Source organism: Lolium perenne, chromosome 6 (assembly GCF_019359855.2).
Source record: "Lolium perenne isolate Kyuss_39 chromosome 6, Kyuss_2.0, whole genome shotgun sequence".
NCBI lineage: Eukaryota > Viridiplantae > Streptophyta > Magnoliopsida > Poales > Poaceae > Lolium > Lolium perenne.
In genome coordinates this window covers 40,909,623-40,930,469 of record NC_067249.2, presented here as the reverse complement: position 1 = coordinate 40,930,469, position 20,847 = coordinate 40,909,623, and the positions used below count along the sequence as shown (strand labels likewise).

The 20,847-nt window shown below is 43.7% G+C and overlaps 2 protein-coding genes across 2 annotated transcripts; one reads left to right on the top strand and one right to left on the bottom strand.

Annotated features, from left to right (window-relative positions):
* Nucleotides 1-276: 276 nt before the first annotated feature.
* Nucleotides 277-2,676, top strand: LOC139832114 (uncharacterized). Its single transcript, XM_071821608.1, has one exon. It carries the CDS (start codon nt 322-324, stop codon nt 2,515-2,517), a length of 2,196 nt encoding a protein of 731 aa, XP_071677709.1. The 5' UTR covers nt 277-321; the 3' UTR covers nt 2,518-2,676.
* A 2,710-nt stretch (nt 2,677-5,386) lies between these two features.
* LOC127309703 (protein FAR1-RELATED SEQUENCE 5-like) lies at nt 5,387-8,063 on the bottom strand. Its single transcript, XM_071822100.1, has 5 exons — nt 7,848-8,063; nt 6,719-7,486; nt 6,239-6,628; nt 5,576-5,671; nt 5,387-5,473 (listed from the first exon to the last, which is right to left on the bottom strand). Exons 1-5 carry the CDS (start codon nt 8,061-8,063, stop codon nt 5,387-5,389), a joined length of 1,557 nt encoding a protein of 518 aa, XP_071678201.1.
* Between the last annotated feature and the right edge of the window lie 12,784 nt (nt 8,064-20,847).

Genomic DNA, 20,847 nt, shown 5'->3' with positions numbered 1-20,847 from the left:
CTACATGGGCATGTGTGGCGCCCATGAGACGGACGCTACACAAAAGGGTTAGATGGATGAAATAGTTTCGCCGGAGGGTCAGTTTGTGCTTTTCTTTAACTTTTAGGTTATTTTTGTGCAAATCGCCCCAATTTCATATGACTCGTTGTCAGAGAATAAAAATATGGCCCTGTTCAAAAAAAAAAAAAAAAAAAAAAGGCCAAATCCAGCCAGGGTGAACGCTCGGTCAAAAGGGAATCTGGTAGTCCAGTGTCTTCCCACCCTTCCGCAGTTCCGCTTCATTTTGTCTTGTGGCGGCCGCAATCCAGTTGAGCGCGAGCAATGGCGAAGGCGGAGAGCGCCCAAGAGCGGGGCATGAGCGAGACCGCGGCGGCGCACGGGGAGGCGGTAGAATCTGCGAGGAGGGAGAAGAAGGCCAGGCGTAGGCCGGGCGCCGTCACCGAGTTCTGCGGCGTGCATCGGACACAAGGCGGCGAGTACGGGGCGCAGATCTGGGATGGTTTGCGGCGAGCCCATGTCTGGCTCGGCACCTTCGGCACCGCCGAGGAGGCCGCCGGAGCGTTCGATGCCGCGGCCGTCAAGCTGCGCGGTTTGGCCCAATCAAACCTCAACATCCCCGTGGCCGTCGCCGTCCAGCCCGGCGCGAGTGTGACGTTGGTGAAGGCGGAGGAGCACGGGGACGGTGTGGATGCCGTGGAGAGGAGCGCCGACGCCATGTGGGAGCGAGCCAAGAGGAAGAGGACGTCGGAGGGTGATGCTGCCGCCGGCGGGAAGATTACGAGGTTCTTCTTCGAGGGCCTGACGAAGCAGGTGACGGAGCGGCAGGAGGCGATCCAGCACCGGTTCCTGGAGGTCGTCGAGAAGCGGGAGCAGGACCGCGTGATCCGCGAGGAGGCGTGGCGGCGGCGGGAGATGGCTCGCCTCGCGCACGAGCACGCCATGGCCGCCACCCACAACGCCGCCCTGCTCTCGTACATACAGAAGTTCACCGGGCAGTGCATCCCCATGCCGTCCATCGCCGCGGTGCCCGTCAGGTTCATGCCACCGCCGTCATCGCGGACTCACGCTGCCCCCATCTTCTACGCCGCCGCACCACCGCCGTCAACGCGGACTCACGCTACCCCCATCTTCTACGCTGCCGGGCCACCGCCGTCGTCGCAACCACCCTCGCCGCGGCCGCAGAACCCGCCGACAAGGCTGCCCGCGGCACCGCAGCAGCAAGCGCCGTTGGTGCACCAAAGCAGCACGGACATGATGACGCACGCCGCAACGCCGCACGGCGCGTCGGGGCACGACGGGTCCGGAGGCGGCGGCAGGACGGCGTCGTCGTCGTTGTGGTCCGAGGAGGAGGTGCACGCGCTGATCGAGCTGCGGACAAACCTGGGCATGCGTCTAAAGGGGATGCCGCTCTGGGAGGAGATCTCCGCGGGCATGCGTGGGATGGGCTACCACCGGAGCTCCCAGCGGTGCACGGAAAAGTGGGAGAACATGAACTACTACTTCAAGAAGATGAAGGACACCAACAAGACTTCTTGCCCCTCCTACTTCCACCAGCTCGAGGCGTTCCACCGCAACAAGGCGGCGCTCGGCTCCCCTGAGACCGGAGGCGGCGGCGGGGCGGCTTCGTCGTCGTCGTTGTGGTCCGAGGCGGAGGTGCACGCGCTGATCCAGCTGCAGACAAACCTGGACGACATGCGTCGGAAGGGGCCCAAGGCGCCGTTCTGGGAGGAGGTCTCCGCCGGCATGCGTCGGATGGGCTACAGCCGGAGCTCCAAGCGGTGCATGCAGAAGTGGGGGAACATCAACTACTACTACAAAAAGGCGAAGGACATCAAGAAGAAGCGCCCCGATGACTCCAAGACTGGCCCCTCCTACTTCCACCAGCTCGAGGCGTTCCACCACAACAAGGAGCCGCTCGGCTCCCCTGCTGGTGCTGGTACCGGCGGCGCGGCCAATGCAGCTCTGCGGAACGGCGTCGGCTGGAGCAACCTGGACATGCTCTGGGCGGGGATCTCCGCGGGCGAGGGCTGGAGCACGAAGGAGTGCATGGAGAAGTGGGGGAACATGAGCTACCACTCCAACAAGGTGAATGAGAGCAACAAGAAACGCCCCGAGGACTCCAAGGCTTGCCCTTCACACTTCCACCAGCTCGAGGCACTCTACCACAACAAGGCGGCGATCGGTTGCTCTGCCGGTGATGGCGGCGCGGCCGCGGAGCACGGCAATGCAGCTCCGCAGGATCGCATCGAGGCGTTCGCTGTCAGGGCGCCCATCCCGCAGACGGCTCCGCAGCCGTACACCCTGCAACCACCCGTGGCCAAGAACGGCGTTACCATTACCAACAACAAAGGCAACGGGCACGACGTTGGCGGCGTCTCCGGGGGAACGCAGATGCAGGCGAGCACCGGAGCGGGCAACAGGTTCGTCTTACCGAAGCTGCCTGTGCGCCGCTCGACCATCTCTGTAAAGGCAGAAGTGGAGGAATTCCTCAAGGGCTTTACTGACGTGATGGCTTGACAGGTTCTGGAAAAACTGATTTCGTTGGGTTTGTTTGTCTGTCCTATAAACTGAGGAAGAAAAGACACGAAATATGGCCAATTTTGCTGGGGATAAACTCTGTTTTCCTTGTGTTTGTTGCAAGGGTTATCAAGATCTCTAATTATGTTTCTCTACTTACTAGTACAGTAGTAGAAAACAAGCTCTAATGTTGGTTCTTTGGGATCTTATATTTCTGAAGCACACATCCATATATGCAACGAAAAGTTCAGGCAGAGCAATGTTTGGTCTTACTGTCTTGCTAGTGGTCAGAGTCTGGTACTGGACGTATATATGAATTGACTTGATTCTGTTTTGTAAATTTACTTGGTCTTGCCGTTCATATCATTAAGTAGAACAGATTAATTAGAACATACTCCCTCCATACCGGTTTACATATTTCGAGAAAAAAAATATACTACTAATTTGATCAAAAAAAAATATAGGATATATATCACAAAAATTTATATTATTAGAAAGATTTTTGAATATGAATCCAATGCTATAATTATTGTGGTATATATCTCATATTTTATTGATCAAATTTGTAGTCAAACTTATTTCTCAAGTGCGTAATTGACATAGGTATGGAGGAAGTAGTAACAATTGGGCCCCATTTTAATGCTGGTTGTGTGCGAGAAGTCCCAAATTGGCAGATCATGCCTTACTAGAGTTGCATTGTGATTTCACTTGGTGCTCCAAGGGTTAATGGATTTTGTTGTTATTGTTGTTGCATTGAGAATAAAAATTAAGTGAGAAGCATAGCAGACAGTACAACATCAGATTCATTGTTAAGTACTACTGTTTCACCACTAGCAAGGTGACCCTGGCAAATGCGAGGGCATCATCTTTATGTTTTTCAGAGGGATGCGAATATTCTCTACTGTGTTGAATTATGATGGAATTTTTTGTTTTTGAGAGATTCACAATATTTCGTGGCGAATAATACATTTTATAGCCACAATTTTTGCTAAATAAATATCATGTATGTAAACAATATGTTTTGTTGCCTTTATTTGGTGAGTAATTGTTAGGACATCTCCAAAAACAGTAGATTGACTAAATGTGCCATTTTTACACGATGTTTATTTATTTATTTATATACAATTAGATGTTCAGATTGTGAGCTGCTTGGCAATTTTTATACGATGTTAGAAATGTGAGCAAGGTTAACAATCGATTGTAAATAGTAGAGGTTACTTGAGCAATGCCAAATGATGTTTATACTACTTGAGCAATGAAAGTATGATGTTAGACCATTCTGGAATAGGAAATAATTTCAGTTTATAAAGTAAACACATTTTTAATTATCAAAAAAGCTGATAATTGTGAATTGAATTTCTTATTTTAACTCTATTGCATAGACTTCAAAACCATGCACCGTCCCTAGAAGCACAAACATCAAATAAAGATGTAATGTCTAGCATGCATTTCATCTTTTTGTGTATATAAACTCTAGTTCTGAATTTGTCAGCTCATGTTGTGTACTCAAAGTCTTAAGACTTTTTTTATTATTATGTATGCTCAGTTTTCTACTTGTTGAATGATTGTATTGGGATAAAATAACTTGTAGGTACTTTGTGAAAACATATGTTGATTAAATCATAATTGGTACTGCAATACATTTCTTGCATATTTCTTCCTTCCCTAGATAAACGTTATGAAGAAAGTTGCTGATTTGAACTCCATTGGATGGACATCAACACATGTGTATGTGCATCCTCCGTAAAGACACGAGGAAATCAACTTCAAATTGGATGTGAACACAGTTTAATTCTATTTTTAGAACATTAATTTATATTTCCTGCATATATACAAACCCAGTGTATATCTGACTCCTACTCTTGTGATCTATAGAAACTTTAAGTTGCAATATATTGCATATGCAGATTCACCCATACTTTATGGAGGTTAATTTATACTTGACTCCTACTCTTGTGATGACCTTTTCTCTATAGAAAAGTTGCAATATATTGCATATGCAGGTTCACCCATACTTTAAGGAGGTTAATTTATATTTAATACATGCATCTATTTCTATTATTTTGTAATTGGTAACATTTAGAGATACAAGATACAGAGAGAACCAAAAAAATGCTAAATCACTTTTATCTATTACATTATTTGTTTATATATCATCCATGTATGCATACACCTCTTAGATATACTACAAAATTCACGAGGCTTGCTTGTTGGAAGAACATTAGCACCGATGCATATGGTGTATATCTCCAGATAGATGCGTACTTGTTGGCGGCATTAATACAATCTGAGTTTACTGAGAGAAAGAGAAAATAATAAAGGCTTTATGCATATAATATTTGGAAAATAATCAGATTAAGCCTTGGACAAACTAAGCCACACCGGGCAGCAGGTATCACCTCTCGCGGGAAAAAAAATTTGAACAAAGGGAGGCGCCGGGGGCGTCAATATCATTTATCATTCAGCTCAAGTACAGTATACCGAGTGTAATACATAGCCTCTAAAATTTGTAGAATGTAGAGCAATGAAGATAGGACGACTATTTCTATGAGCTGAACAATTGCATCTAAAAGTAGGCTCTATAGCATTTGCTTTGATAGCCTGATGTGCGCAGTCATATGCTACTCTATTGAGATTTCTCTTGACATGGTAGATTGCAGCCTGTAGTGGAGCAGAAAGTTGAAAGAAGGAGGAAAGAATATGAGAATTGCGTTGTGGCTCTCGTGTGCCACAACCACCGATACCAACGTGCGACACCTGTGCATGGACCACTGACACATGTTATACCAATTGTTGTATAGTCTAGTTTTCTGTTTTAGCCACCGCCGTATTTGGATCAAATATCATCAACCACCTGGACCCACCTGTTTTAATGTGACAACGACGCCTGGACGCCTGGTACACCGAAGTCAATACGTTGGTCAGTCCAAGTAGATGCAACGGGCGGGAGAACCACCTGCTGTACCAACAAACTTAAATGGTGTATGTACCAACCAGCACTCTAGTTTGGGATTATATTTTGAACACCAACAACAAAATATTTCCAGTTCCATGTTACCAAATGGGCATGTGACTGCCATGATATTGCTGCACCATGCTTCTCATTTTTTTCTAAGAAAAGCACGAAGGAATTTTTTGCCCTCAGTTTAACAACCTGAAAACATATTCAGTACAGTTACACACGATACATATTTTTCACGCATGCAGTCATCCGATAATTGTAGGTTTAATTTTACAATCAATATGTATATAGAAAACTCACAAATCAACCAGGAAAACTAATTGGTTTGACGCAACTTGTCCTCCGATGCCCTGTAATTCCACAATTGCTGCATCTAGCAGCTTGCCTTGGCTTCATGGGAGCATCTCCTCTGATTGGGCAGGTTGTACGTTTATGTCCTTCTAGCCTACAAATTGTGCAGAATCTTGATCTCTTGTTTTTGTTTTCATATGGAGCTTTGTCTCTTGCAGTCGTTGGACGACCTCGTCTTTTTTTACCTGGAGGCGGTGCCAAATCATGGTGGCTCCTATCTGGAGAGTAAACATCATTCAATGACTCCAAACTATCATCTCCCCCATCAACACAAGATCCTTCTGACATCGCATATTTTTCTTTGTCCTTAGTTGCTTTCTCTGAAAATAATTCTGGACCAGCTGGTATATTTGAATTGGGACGACCCATACCATGTGTTGCACTTCCTCCATTTGATTTAGCACGGACTGTACTGCCTCCATTTGAATTAGCACGAACTGTACTTCCTCCATTCGAATTAGCACGGACTGCACTTGTCCCATTGGATTTAGCCATGGTTGCGGCCTTCTCCACTATACTCATTCCATCTGTTTTATCACAAAGAGGTGTGACCTTAAGCTTAGCATCGATCAAGCACTTCATCACAGCTTCATATGCGGCGACGTTCATATCTCCCATCTTCACTAGTTCAAGCGCAGCAATATACATCTTTGAATGCCTAAATGTGTGCGTTTCATTCAGACCAATATCTTTCTGATAGTGCTTCAGATGATCAGGTAAAATATCTCTTGCATCTAGGGTCCATCTCTTCATGACATGTTTTTTTGGAATTTCACTTAGTCTTAGTTCACACATCACCTGCATGAAGGATTTCAAACAATTAGATCCTACTATGATATAGGTTATCAGACAAACCACAGATAAAACAGCCAATTACCAATTACCAACCTTTATTATGTGACAACAAACCATACCCATGTGCTCAAATAATCCACACTCACATGTGAAATAATCGCCATCCTCAGAAACTTCTATTTCAAAGACAGATTTAAGGTATTTTTCTCTTTTGGATGCATTCAGGTGTGTTGCCACATATTTTTTCTTCGGGATCAGCTCCTCTACCGTATATGATCCAGAAGCAAAAAGGAACGATCCAAACATTTCAAACATGGTCCTTGTATATATTCTGCTAGCATGCTTTTCAAGAGGTATATTAACTTTCAACACTGCACCACCCTGCACGATGATAATTTTAGCAATTACCAATCTGGTTCTCTTCTCTTGGAAACCCTCTTCCTGATCTCTATCAAAGAGCAATTTGTGGTATTGCTTAACAAATAGGTTCATAGGACATCCGGGTGGGATGTAATTCTTCAACATATGGTTAGCACTTTCACTTCGTTGGGTACTGGTTTGCTTTGCACAAAATTTCCCAGCGAAATAAGGCTTGGCCCACTTGTGTCGTACCTCGAAAATCTGGATCAGGAATGTATTCTTTTCAAGCCCATGTTTTTTTACCAGAGCATGCCATGAATCTTCAAACTCTTGTACAGTAATCATATCTTGCACTAGCTTGTGAAACTCTATCCTGAATTCACTCTTCTTATGATAGTGGACACCCAAACTCTCCTTTGCTTTCTTCATGACATGCCATTTGCACCATCGATGTGTTACATCAGGGAACACCTCCTCGATGGCATAGCACCACGTCTGTGCCTGGTAAATCATTAATCCGTGTATAAGTACAATTACAAAACACAACATCTAGCAAAGCACAACTGACTAATTTGCACAACATTACAGAAAAATAGATGGTAAAATAAACGAACAACATTTGACTAATTTGGTTGGATGTCTGGACTTTTGGTACTTTGGATACTTTCGTTAATAAAACAAGCCGTGTGCATCAATTGATGCAGAGGCTGGGGCGATGCTCCTTCATCTAAAAAAAAATAAGATGCACTGGCATTGTTATAATTACGTATCAAAAAACTCTACAAATGGTTTGCTATTCCCAGTCCACTTGAACCAAATAAAGATGCACAGTAATCTCAAATTGTTAAACATACCTGCGAACAAGGCCATTGGGGTCTCTTTCAACATGAACAATGTTTTCTCTCCGACCTAGATCAACTGACCTATTTATGCCATGGCCACTAGCATTGTCCTCTGTGCTGTCTCCTAATGACTCAACTTCGTCTTCCTCAACTACAGTTTCTAGCCAAGTGTTCTGGCTAGCGAACAGCAGTGACCTCTCAACAAATGGTTCTTCTTCAGTTACACAGTGGTCCATTCTGACAGAGATCGAGAACAAGGGTTACGATGTGTATGGGCCAGACAAGAACTATGATTACGATGTGTATGTGTGCATAGAAGACAACAAACCTAATTCACGCATACATGCAACAGAGAAGAAGGTACCTTGAATACTTCAAACCAGGTCTGTATCCGGACGAACTGTGATATCTCCAGGCTCCAGTAGTTGCTTCTGATCCGTAGCCTCCTCCCCAATTCCCAGCAGCAGGAGACCGGAAGAAGACCTCTAAGCACAGACGATACTGTTCATCGCCGGCGTCGAGCGGAGGGGATGTAAAGAAAAGCTTGAGGCGGATTTAATGGTGACTGGTGAGTGGGTACAGTTGGGAGTCGGGGATCTTGGTTTACGTTTCGATTTGCGAAGCATGTACTGACATGTCTTCACAGTTTGCTGTTAACTAGGTTTGTTGCAATCAATTCAGCGGGGCCCCCGGCTATTGTATATGCCAGTATAGTCTGCTCGTATAGATCAGTATTACACGTATGGGGATATCTGACAGTTTTTCCGCTACTTTCGTTCGGTCCATCTCAACGAGAACTGGACGGCAGATGTATCAGGTAGGGTGACACACGAGAGCCAAACGTCCGCTTTTGAAAGAATATCCCTTATTTTCCAAGGCACCTATCGGCCAGTAATGGATTGAGTCGCTGAAGCTGCTGCAAGAGACAAGTTGTCTGTGAGAAATGTCCATTGTTGTAATTGCAGTTCTTGTGCCACCATAACTGCTAGAAGAAGAGCCGTTGCTTCAGCTTGAAGAGGGGTAGGCGTCTGTTATAGCTTGTATCATAACATCACATGTGGATTGCCCGATTTGAACTTCAAGAAACAGACCAATGCCAGTTGCATGTGATGAATGACATGCTGGTATCTTCTTCAATTTCCATGTAGCGTCCGAGAAAATTTTGTTGCCTGCAATTAGAAGATCCGTTTTGATTGTTGTTCCTTGTGGTGGAAGGAGATTGGTCGCTGAGTTGTGTTGGTGTCTTGTACTTTCTTTGATTGTATTGGTTTGAACCTACATTAATAAGACATCAGAAGGATTTTGCATTTCCATGATTTTGCATTTCCATGCTTTGCTGAATTGCTTTTACCGCCTGGAATACCTGATGAAGAGACCCCGGTTTCCTACAAAATAAATTGTCATTTCTTTATTTCCATAGAAACCACATGAATGTTAGTATATTTTCCAGCGAGGCATGAGGGTGATTCATGGTCAACAGTGTTGTCAAAATCTGAGTAAGAGAAGTACATATGTTTGCAATCATCTCATATCTAATGAACCAAGGATATGTAAACCAAGCCACGCGTGCTAAATGGCAAGTGAAGAAGAGGTGTATGTCGGTTTCCTCCAAGCCACATCTTGAGCAAAGATTGGTTATATGAGTTGAGTACTTATTACCTGCCCTTGTTCCTGTGGGAATAGCCCTTCTTATAAATCGGCATCCAAATGCCTGCACTCTCGGGGTTAGTTGCTTGTTTCGACATATTTGTTTGAGGAGCTGAATTGTTGCAGGATGTACTTGTCTCGGAACCGGCTCACCTAATTCCTGCAATTTCTATAAGCATGCACTATAAGCACTTTTCGTATTGCATTTACCTGACGGTGTGGGCTTCCAGCAGAGGATGTCCTTTTCATCGTAGATGATAATAGGGGTTTCCTTGGGTATTGTAGCAAAATGTTGCTGGCAAAGAGCATCGATAAGTTGAGTATTCCAGACTTGTCGCTAGGTTGGGTAGTTATGTCATGTTCCCTGAATGAGTATATTATCATAGATGGTAGTCTAGTGTTGACACGAGGGATTGCTCCAAACAGAAATGCAACCTTCCGTTATTTGAGAGAAGCAAGAGGTCTTAAGAATGGGAAGTACTTTGAGGATGGAGGCCCAAAAGGCTGATTTCGGGATATTAGGATTTGAGCGCCAAATCGAAGAATCATGAAAATATTTTAACTTGAGGGCAGCATGAAGAAGATCATGAGCTGGAGCCTCTGCAATTCTCCATGCCACCATGAGGATCAAGGATTGGTTCATGGCTTGGATGTTGCGGATGCCCAATCCTCCTTCACTTTTTTGGTGCACAGATGTCCTTCCAAATTCTAAGACATAAAGATTTTGAATTCATTTCCTCTCTTACACCCGTCCACCAGAAATTAGGGATGATGCCCGTAAGCTTGGTTATGAATTTCTTAGTGAAAAGAATATTTGACATGTACTAAATAGGGATTGAAGAAAAAACAGATTTGATGAGTTCTAATCTGGCAGCGTGGGAAAGCTTGTCCGCTTTGAAAGTGCCCAGCTTAGATTTGAACTTATCAAACACAAAGTTGTAAGCAGTTGTTTTGTCCTTCCCGGAAATGATAACAGGATGCCCAAGATGGATGAAGTTGTTGTCAATGTTAGGCACATGGAAGATTTGCTTGATAGATTCTACGGTACTTGGACATGTTTGCTGAATATGATACCAGATCTGGACCATTTTGGAATCTGTCCTAACCTAGAACAAAAGGCATGGAGAATGGTGTTCGTCTGAATTGCTTCCTAAACTGTAGCCTGCCCGCAGACCAGAAGATCATCTACGAACATAAGACAACGGATAGGAGGGCAACTTGGTCCTAAAACTATACATGCAAGAGAGTTAGCCATCATAGCTTCTTGAAGAGCAATAGAGAGTTCATTAATCGCCAGAACAAACAAATAAGAAGACAAGGGGCATCCTTGTCTGATACCTTTGTCTCCTCGGAATCTCGCAAATGGCTGACCATTAATTATGAAAATAAAATTTGGCGAGGAAACACAAGCATGTATCAATCTAATGAACTGAGCATGTATTCATTTACGAGAAAGAGATGCAACTATGAAGTTCCATTCTGAACGATCAAAAGATTTTGCAAGATATATGTTAAGCATGAAAGCTTGATTCCTCAAGAGCTAAGAGCAAATGAGTGAGTAATCTTTTGGACGATAATAATATTACTAATGCATCTACCCTCTATGAAAGCTTGTTGAGAAGGATGAATATAATCTGGCAAACGAGGTTTGAGTCTGGTCGCTAGACATTTTGCAATAATTGTGTAGATGATATTACACAGACTAATGAGCCTATAATCAGCAGGAACAAGAAAAACAAGTTTCTTTGGGATCAAAGTAATATGAATATCATTTATATGGGCTAGCATAATACCTGATTGGAAGAAGTTTCTTACCAGCTTCACAACATCTTTTCCTATCCATGCCCATGTTGCTATATATAATTCCATATTGAAACCGTGTAGTCCTGGTGACGCATTCCGCTTCATATCTGTAAGTGTCTCCCAAATCTCTTGATTATCATGAATTGAGTAGGTGTAGTTTTGACTGTCTTGCGGAGGTTGAGTTCCAATAAAGGCCTGCCATTGTTAGCATTTGGAGAGGTAAAGATGGATCTAAAATAGTTAACAAAAGTGTTACTGATCTGATCTGGCATGAATTGCAAAGTATCATTTTCATCTTTGATAGAAACTATAGTATTCATTCTCCTGTGTTTGACATGGCATGGTGAAAAAAAAGGTATTTCTATCTCCATCCTTGGTCCATTGTTTTTTTACTCGTTGCATATATGAGTCAGTTAGTTTCATCATAGTTTGTTCATACCTTGTGGCTAGTTCTGCTTCAAGTGCATGGTCCCGTTGTTGCCACGGTTTCATTTGTATTTGCTTGAGTTGTTCTTCTATGTTGCTTAGCTCCTAACCCTCTCGTGGGATTAATGCCTTGCTTGCTCTAGCTCGGTCGTTCTATAGTGATGTGGTATTACTGGATTTAAAGCATGCACATATGAGTTAAATTGGTCCATGAAGAAACATAGATGTGGCATTTTGGGGAGGAACAATACCCACAAGCCAAAGATGCATTTATTAAGGAACAAATGGCCATGATTTTCAGGTCTTCCATATTTCTTCTATTTGAGTGATTCAAAATTTTAAATTATACTCGGCTAACCATTAATTATAAAGGTTGGGCTAGCTGCCGGTTAAAGAAGCAAAACCAAAATTTTACTCCTCTAACCGATCATAGGAGCAAGACGTTGTACACGTAAACGTGGGGATCTGGTCTCCAAGGAGTCAAAGATTCAGATCAGGGGCGGTTAAGATTTGATATTCTGTATGATCCTCAAGAGACATAATTAAGAATTTGAAATGATAGAAGATATGCTAGCTAAGAATGCATTAACCAGTACTAATTCAGGCGATCCACGTCTTGATTAAGTAGAATAATTCCTTTCCAATCACGAACGTGTTGATGCATGGCTGTAATCTTCTCATCCGGTATAAGACCACCGTGTACATCCTCCCGTTCCTTTCATCATCCTGCAACACAGCATCCATTTTGTAGCCACCTTCTCTGATCTTTCTGGCAGAGATCCGTACGTGTACGTCCATGGCTCGCAAGAAGGTGAGCATGGCGTACATCGCGAACGACCCAACCCGGAAAGCAACGGGCAAGAAACGCGCGATGGGCGCGATCAAGAAGGTCGGCGAGCTGTCCGTCCTGTGCGGCGTTGAGGCGTGCCTGATAATCGAGCTCGAGGACGGGTCGTCGCAGGTGTGGCCGTCGCTCCCGGACGCGATGGGCGTTATCGACCGTTACAAGTCCTTGCCCGAGGTCGACCAGTGCAAGAAGAAGATGGACGGCGAGGACTACGTCCGGGACCGCGTCGGCAAGATGCAGGAGCAACTCCGCAAGGCGGAGCGCGACAACCGCCAGCGCGAGAACATGCTCCTCCTCCACGACGCCATGGTCGGCGGCCGCCCGAACCTCGCGGGCCTTCCCGTCGAGCAGGTCGTCAGCGTAGGGTGGATGACGGAGAACCTTATCAAGAAGATCAGGGATTGCATCGCGTACCGCGGTGGGAAGCAGGCCGGCGTGAATGATGATCCGCTGCCTTACGCGGCCACCGTCGCCGACGTGGATGTGGAGGCTCCGCACCTTCCGCAGCAATGGGTCATGGAGGTGTTCCAGGCCAGATGTGAAGTTGACACCTTGGTGTACAATGGTGGCAGAAGTGGTAGCGGGAGCTCTGGCAGTTTCGGCGCCGGGGGCGACGTGATGCAGGTAGGTACTACTGATGCAAGATTTGCGTGGCCTGAGGGTACTCATTTTCCTCAGAGTGATTAGATGCATTGTTGGCACCAAAATAATCTCGTAGAATGTCATGAAGTCATGTGTTGCAAGAATCATTTCTTTTGTATTTTTATATGTTCAAGTTCTTCTTAAAGTTTCAATTCCGCTGTCAACATTGTGGATGCATGAACTATCTTTACCATGTAATGAAAAAAAAAGATAATTGCACCATAAGTACAACAACTTGTCCTCTATGTGCATTTTTATACAACATCTTTCAAAGTGTGTTCCACGCATACAACAACTTGTCCTGGACGTGCACAACTCATACAAATGAATGTGGAGGCGACACGTGGTACTTTCCAGGCGGGAATGATGGTTTTCATTGCAGCAATGAAGAATTAGATAATTGCGAACCGATCCACGCTCTCTCTGTATAACCACCGCAGAAATCACGTAGGACGTTGCGTTGTTTTCCTTTCTCCTCCTGGTTCGTGGGTGGCGACGACGGAGGCGACTTCGTGGGTGGCGGCGGCGGAGATGGTGGACGATCCTCGCCGGTGAGAGTGGCGCGAGGAACCTCCGCACTACGTACTTCTCGTCGCCGTCCTTGTTTTCTTTTTCTCGTCCTCTTCTCTACTTTTCTCCTCCACGACCATGGAATTCGCCAGGCCGATCTTGCTCATTTGTGGACGAGTAGCTGCGCAAAATTAGTCGAAAACTTCATTGTAGTGCTTAGGGATAGATTTGGGAAAGGTTTTGCTCGATATGGTTGGTCTTCATGTTTGGCGACAATAAAATTTGATTGGAAAAGCTCCGATTTTTGCAGATGAACAAGCCAATTCAGTTCTAATGAATGCATCTATTCCATTGCTGGTATTGTGTTTGTAACAATGTAGCAGTAATCTATCTTGTTTTACGAAGTTTAGGTCGAAATTGAAGCTGCACAAGTTTACTGAATATCAAGACTATTGTTTTAACTGAATTTTGACAGTTCATTGTTAACTGAATTTTAACACTTGCTCTGAATTCTGCAGATGATCCTGATAGGTTTACTGTTGAGTTGGATCACAATGGGTTTTTCTGTGGTCTCAAGGAGCATTTGCAGTATATTGGTGGAACTGTGGATTTCTTTGACAATTGCAACACTGATACTTTCTCACTTATGTGGCTTGAGGATTTTGTTATGCAAGGAGGGAATGAAATGACAGAGAAAACAAAGTTCAGCTGGTGTGTTCTTGGGAGTGACATGAGAGATAGATTGTGTCTCATTGAGAATGATGGTGATATGTTTGCAATGATGGCAGCTGTGAGAGATGTGAAGACACTGTCAATTATGGTGGATCATAACAATTTCTTGCAGGGCTGAGGACAAATGTACTTGTGCCAATTCCAAGCAAATACACATGAGCTGGAGATGGAGCAGAGCAAGAGAAAGAGATCGATGAAGAACCTGCGTCCTCTGCATGTCTGTCATCAGGAGAGTTACATAGTGAGGATGAGGATGAGGATTATGATGCAGAAGATGGTGATGATGATCTATTTCTAGATAACATTTACAAGAATGTTAATGACCACAGTGAGTGCACAGACATAGTTGAGTGTGAGGATGATGCTGGTCTTGATCATGATAATTTGAAACTGACAAATGAACAGCAGAAACTTCTGGAATACAAGTTCAAATAATTCAACCTTGAAATTGACATGGCAACCCCTGTCTTCAAAGTAGGCATGTTATTTTCTAGCATGGGTGAATTTAGGAAGGCTTTGACAGATTATGGTGTGAATGAGAGTTAAGATTAGGAAGTCAAGGAATGAAAGCAACTAGGCTTGATGCTCATTGTGAGGAAGGATGTCCTTGGATGATCAAGGTGTCAGAAGAGAAAAGGGAGGGAGCCATTGTAGTGACACAACATTGCAGTGAGCACACTTGTGAGAGGTACTGGGAGTTGAAGTTACTGACAGCTCCTTTTCTCACTCAGATCTACATTGATGAATTTAGAGATAACCAAAAACTAGGCTTGAAAGCATTTGCAGCCAAAGTTCAAAGGAAATTCAATATGTGCCCAAACAGATTTAAGTTGGGAAGGGCAAGGAAGGCAGCACTTAACATAATTCACGGGGATGGAAAGGAGCAGTTTGCCCTGTTATGTGACTATGGGCATGAGTTGAGTAGATCAAATCATGGATCAAGATTTTTTCTAAGCACCAACCAAATTAAAGAAGGTGCAGATGATGTTCCCAAAGAGCATCTGGCCACATTATATTGGTCATATGATGCATGCAAGAGGGGTTTCTTGGAAGGTTGCAGGCATCTGATATGCATATATGGATGTCACATTAAAACAAGGTACAAAGAAAATTTGTTGACTGCAGTTGGCATTGATCCAAATGACTGCATCTATCCTATTGCAATGGGACTAGTAGAAGTTGAGTGCACTAGCTCATGGGAATGGTTCCTGACAACACTAAGGGATGATTTAGGGATTACAAACATTGGACCTTTCACAATCATGAGTGACAGGCAGAAGGTATGTCACTACCATTCATCAACCCTTACATTACATACTTATTCAGACAAACTAGGACACTGAAAATAAATCAAACTAGGACAAACTAGATGACTGAAAGAACAACAAACTAGAACTCATGACATGCTTCTCCTATGATAAACTAGCAACTCCTTATCATTGCCTTTACCAGTCAGTGCGTCTTTGATCTTCTTCATGCCCTTCTTCAACCAGCACAAGATAACTCCTGATTTAACCTTTTTTTCAAGATTTGGTGACACACGGTAGGACAACACCTCTATGGGTCCTCCTTCCCTCAACTGATGCTTAAACTTTCTCATTTTGGGAGTAGGTTTAGGTCTGGTTTTTGGAAGTTGGAGGACCTCTGTGTACACAGGGCACTGACCTAGCTGCTTCAAGCTAGCAACAGGTTCTTCCATCTCCCTGCGCCTAGCAGCAGCTTCTTCCCTCTCTTGCATGCTTCTCCTACGATAAACTAGCAAGTGCTTGTTTGCCCTAGCCATGGAAGCACTTCTGGACAGAGAGGCATCTTTGGAGCCAGAGGCACCACTGGAGCCAGTGCTCCTCCTCCAGGATATATAGATTGCCCATTTTTGTTTGCTTTTCTGGTTCAGTACACATGCCATTTATAGGATGCAACACAATGGCAGTGAGCACACAAGCTCAACAGTGAGTTGCATAGGACAATGTCATGAGTTTCATTTCTTCATCTGTAATGTCAATCCAAAAAGGGGAAAAGAATATTCTCCACATTGGGCATAATTAACTTTTCAGTCGACCTGCCATATTCACAAGAATATTCTCCTAATTTTGTGTCTATCTTACAGGGCCTCATCAATGCAGTCAGAAAGTTTTCCCTGATTCAGAACATAGGCACTGTGTGAGACACATTTACCAGAATTTTCACAAGAAACACAAAGGCCAAACTCTGAAGAATGATCTATGGGCAGTAGCAAGGTCTACAAATATTCCGACTTGGGAAAGAAATATGGAGAAAATGAAACTGGAAAGTGAAGAAGCTTGGGCATGGGTGGAGGAATTGCAGCCAAATACATGGATTAAAGCTTTTTTCAATGATTTCCCAAAATGTAACATGCTTCTGAATAATCATTCTGAAGTTTTTAACAACTACATTCTTGAGGCTAGAGAGTTTCCTGTACTATCAATGTTGGAAACCATTTTCAGCAAAATCATGCATAGAAATGTGGGAAAGCAAAAAAGAGGCAGATACATGGCCTGGTACTATTTGCCCCAAGATAAGGAATTTTTTTTGATAAAATGACAGAATGGGCAAAGAATCTTGGAGCATCACATGTTGGAAATGTTGTGTATCATGTCACATCAAATGAATTTGAGAAAACCTACAATGTTGACATGGTCAGCAGGCAATGTGATTGCATGAGATGGCAACTTACAGGGATCCCTTATCACCATGTCATTACTTGTTGCAGAGCAGATAGGCTCCAAGTGGACAAGCTTGTGCATGTTGGGAAAAGATGAATGCAGCAATTGTGCATCCTCCAATCTACACAAAAGTCATGGGAAGGCCCAAGAAGAACAGAAGGAAAACTCCAGAGGAGAAGGAGCGAGATGGAGTCAAATTCATCAGAAAAGCAGGTCTGACTATGCACCGCTCTGTGTGCGGAAACCCCAACCATAATAAAAAAGGACATGCCAAGTGGGTATTGGATAACCTAAATGGAGCTACCAATGTGGAAGATGAGGATGTGGATGATCCTTCTGTCATGCACCACTTAATGCCTATCACTCCTAACCCTAGAAATGATCCAATGCATCAAATGAGAACACTGGTGCATCGAATGGGCCAAGAGGTAACTCCATGATCCATTATACCAATATTTCAATCTATATTTCAATCAATGTTTCCCTATACCGATATTTCAATCAATATTTTAACAGGCTGCAGCTCATTTCCCTATACAAAGAGTGCAACAACCATAGCCTGAAGAAAGTGCTTTTGTGGTGTCTGCAAGAGAAGAGCTACCACCTACAAGGCTGACCACTGCCCAACCAAGAGGTGTCTTAACTACAAGAGGCAGGGCAAGTGCAAGAGGAAGAGGAGGAGGAGGAGGAGGAGGAGGAGGAAGAGAAATTGGAAGAGGCGGAGCTACTGCACAAGCATATAGAGGAAGAGGAGGAGGAAGAGAAGCTGGAAGAGGCAGAGCTAATGCACAAGCAGATAGAGGAAGAGCAAGTGCAAGAGGAAGAGGAAAAGGGATTATAAGAAAAGAGCCAAATATGGAAGAGGGGGCGAGTTCATCACAGCCACCAAAAGGAAGAGGGAGAGGAAAGAAACAACTTCATCAACAGACAAATCTAGAGGTCACTGTGGAGGAACCAACTGCATCAAATGCAAGAAGAAGAGGTTACAACACAAATCCAGGATCAACATACTATTTGCTTTTTGGTGATGACCAACCCAGAAATCAATTGCCTGATTTGAATGAGGCATTGCCAGATCACATTCCAGAAGAAATTCAAAATAGTCAGACTGCACCTCAGTGAGATTTGTAATGTAATAATTGAATGATGTTTCAGATGGTAGAACAGAATAATGTTTCAGGATCAGATTTAAATTTGCAAACACTTGAATGCTATCAGTGCTACAAATATGATGTTTGCACCCTTCAATTTCTGAAATTCTATTACCACTGCCTGAATGCAATGCAATTACTGAAGAAATTCATATTTATTCAATAGTCATAGTTGGTTACAAGCATGGTTTTGATCTCAATAAGCATTCACCACCTACATTACCTGTAATATCCCAGGTTTAGAGACAATCGAGGGGTAGAATTTAGAAAGGGATGTGCATTACATCGTAAAATCTGGGGAAATTTAGCGCTTTTATTGCAAAACTGCAGCAAAGGGGGACAAATTTCTCTCTCGACACCACACAGGATTAGGGTTTCGAGAGTGCGATAAACTTGAACCTATTAGTCAACACTTAGGGTTTTCGAGAAGAGAGAGGGACAAATTCATTCTCAAATTAAGTTGCATGATTGAATTCAAACAAGATATGTTTGAATTTCAAATTCAAACATCACTTAAGTATTTATAATTCAAAATTTGGATAATTCAGTAAACAATTATAGAAAATTGGAAAAGTCTGAAATAAAGAATAATAGAACAAATATTAAAAGCTCATAAGAGAAAACCTTGATCTTTATTGATTATCACACAGAATACAATGTCAGTTACAATATCCATCTGAATTATAATATTACAACACATTATAGAAATTGAAGAAAAGAAAAAATAAAGGAAAAATTACAAAATATTACAACTGGCTAAACTAGCTAAATTCTTTGAAGAACTTCTTGATCAACTTATATATGATGAAGAACTTCTTGATCATTTCCTTAAACCCTGCATGGAGAAACAACAAAGACAAGAAACATAGATTATGCTAAGTGGCAATGCCACTTGGCAGGTTAGCAAATAAAAGGAAATTGAGAGGATATGATCATGGATCAGCCGAGCTGATCCAACAGCAGCACAAGTCCCAATCTGTGAAGCACACAGGCAGCTCACAAGGAGTATCGCATGCTCAACAGCACACACAGGCCAGGGGAGGGTCACCAAGTGACAAGGCTGTGCTGTTGTAACATCCCAAGTTTCAACCAAATAAATAAAGAGAGAAAAGTCCATTACTCAATTTTCACAACAAACAAAAACTTTTCTATTTTGCATATAGTGTTCCATATAGTTCTATGCATAATGTGCTTTTCTTTTGTGCAATTACCATGATGAGTGTTGAGATGTTGATCACTTGTTATTAAACCTTAAACCAAGATCACAAAACCCTAAATGGAGGAAATTAAAAGAATTGGAAAAGAATTCCAAATTCCCTCTCATACACATAAGAGCAAATTTGCAAATCTTCATCAAGGGCCACCATTACTTGATCCTTTGCTTGTAGAATACTTATATATGATAAACAAACACAAATGCATCAAAGAAACAAGAATCAAATCAAAGGAAATCTCAAAACCATCACACATGATAATGGTCATATGTCCCCTTTTTATTTTCTTCACCACTTTGCACCCATTTATCTTCTGGTTCCTAAGCCCAATTTGGTAAACTATGACCACCTCATCCAAGAGAAAGTGAAGGTGAACAACTTTGGTGTTGACCATCAGGGCTAGAGTTGACTAGGTTGACCAGAAATGATGTGCCAAGATGGGACCCGAGAATGAAATCTAGATCACCTCCAATTTGAAAATTTGCAAATCTTCTTCAAATGGAATGCCACCACCACCATTCTAACACTTAATTAATATGTTTGAACTCCACCAAAAAGAATTTCGAAATTCCCAAATTTTGTTCATGCGGCCATAAGGCCGAACACTTGGCAGGCAACCTCTGGCTTTGGCAATGCAGGCTATTACACGATGGATTTTTGCCTAAACCACTTTTAAATCGTGATGATCACCTCCTCCTGCAACCCCTGCATCAAGCCCCATCCTTGCCCCATCGTTTAAAGTCGAGGAAAAACCCTAAACAATGGCATGCCGTGGCCATGCCGTCCACCTTTGGTCACCTCCTCTCTGGCCTCCCTCTCTCTTCAAAACCTTGTCCAAGAGCATCTCTGGAGCACAAGGACTCTGCCAGTACACCACCCTCGATCACCAAGGCACGGCATTGGCTAGAACGCACGTGTCCAAAACCGTGCCAGTGCACGCCAGGGCACGCGGTGAGCGTGCTCTGGACGCGCCAGAGCGCCGCGCGATCGAGCGCCCTACTCCACCCCTGCAAGGACTACTCCTGCATCGAGCACCGCCTCCCTCTCCTCTAGCCACTAGACACGCTCAAGCGCGCGCAGAAGCCTTGTCGCCGTCGTCCTCGTCGGAATCATGCCGCGGTACTGCCGCACTCAATTCATAACCCTGAACGATTCCGTCCAGCTTTGGCAGCGCCGAAAGACGCTTCAGCATCGCCATGCCACCGCCCATCGAGTGTCGTCCTTCACTTGCCCTTTCGATCGCCGGAGACGCCGCGACATGCTTGCCCCTTCACAGCACCCCACGGCACCCATCGACACTATAAATAGAGCCCCTCCCAGCACGCTCCCTTCACACCATTCGACTCCCCTCTCTTCACTGATCC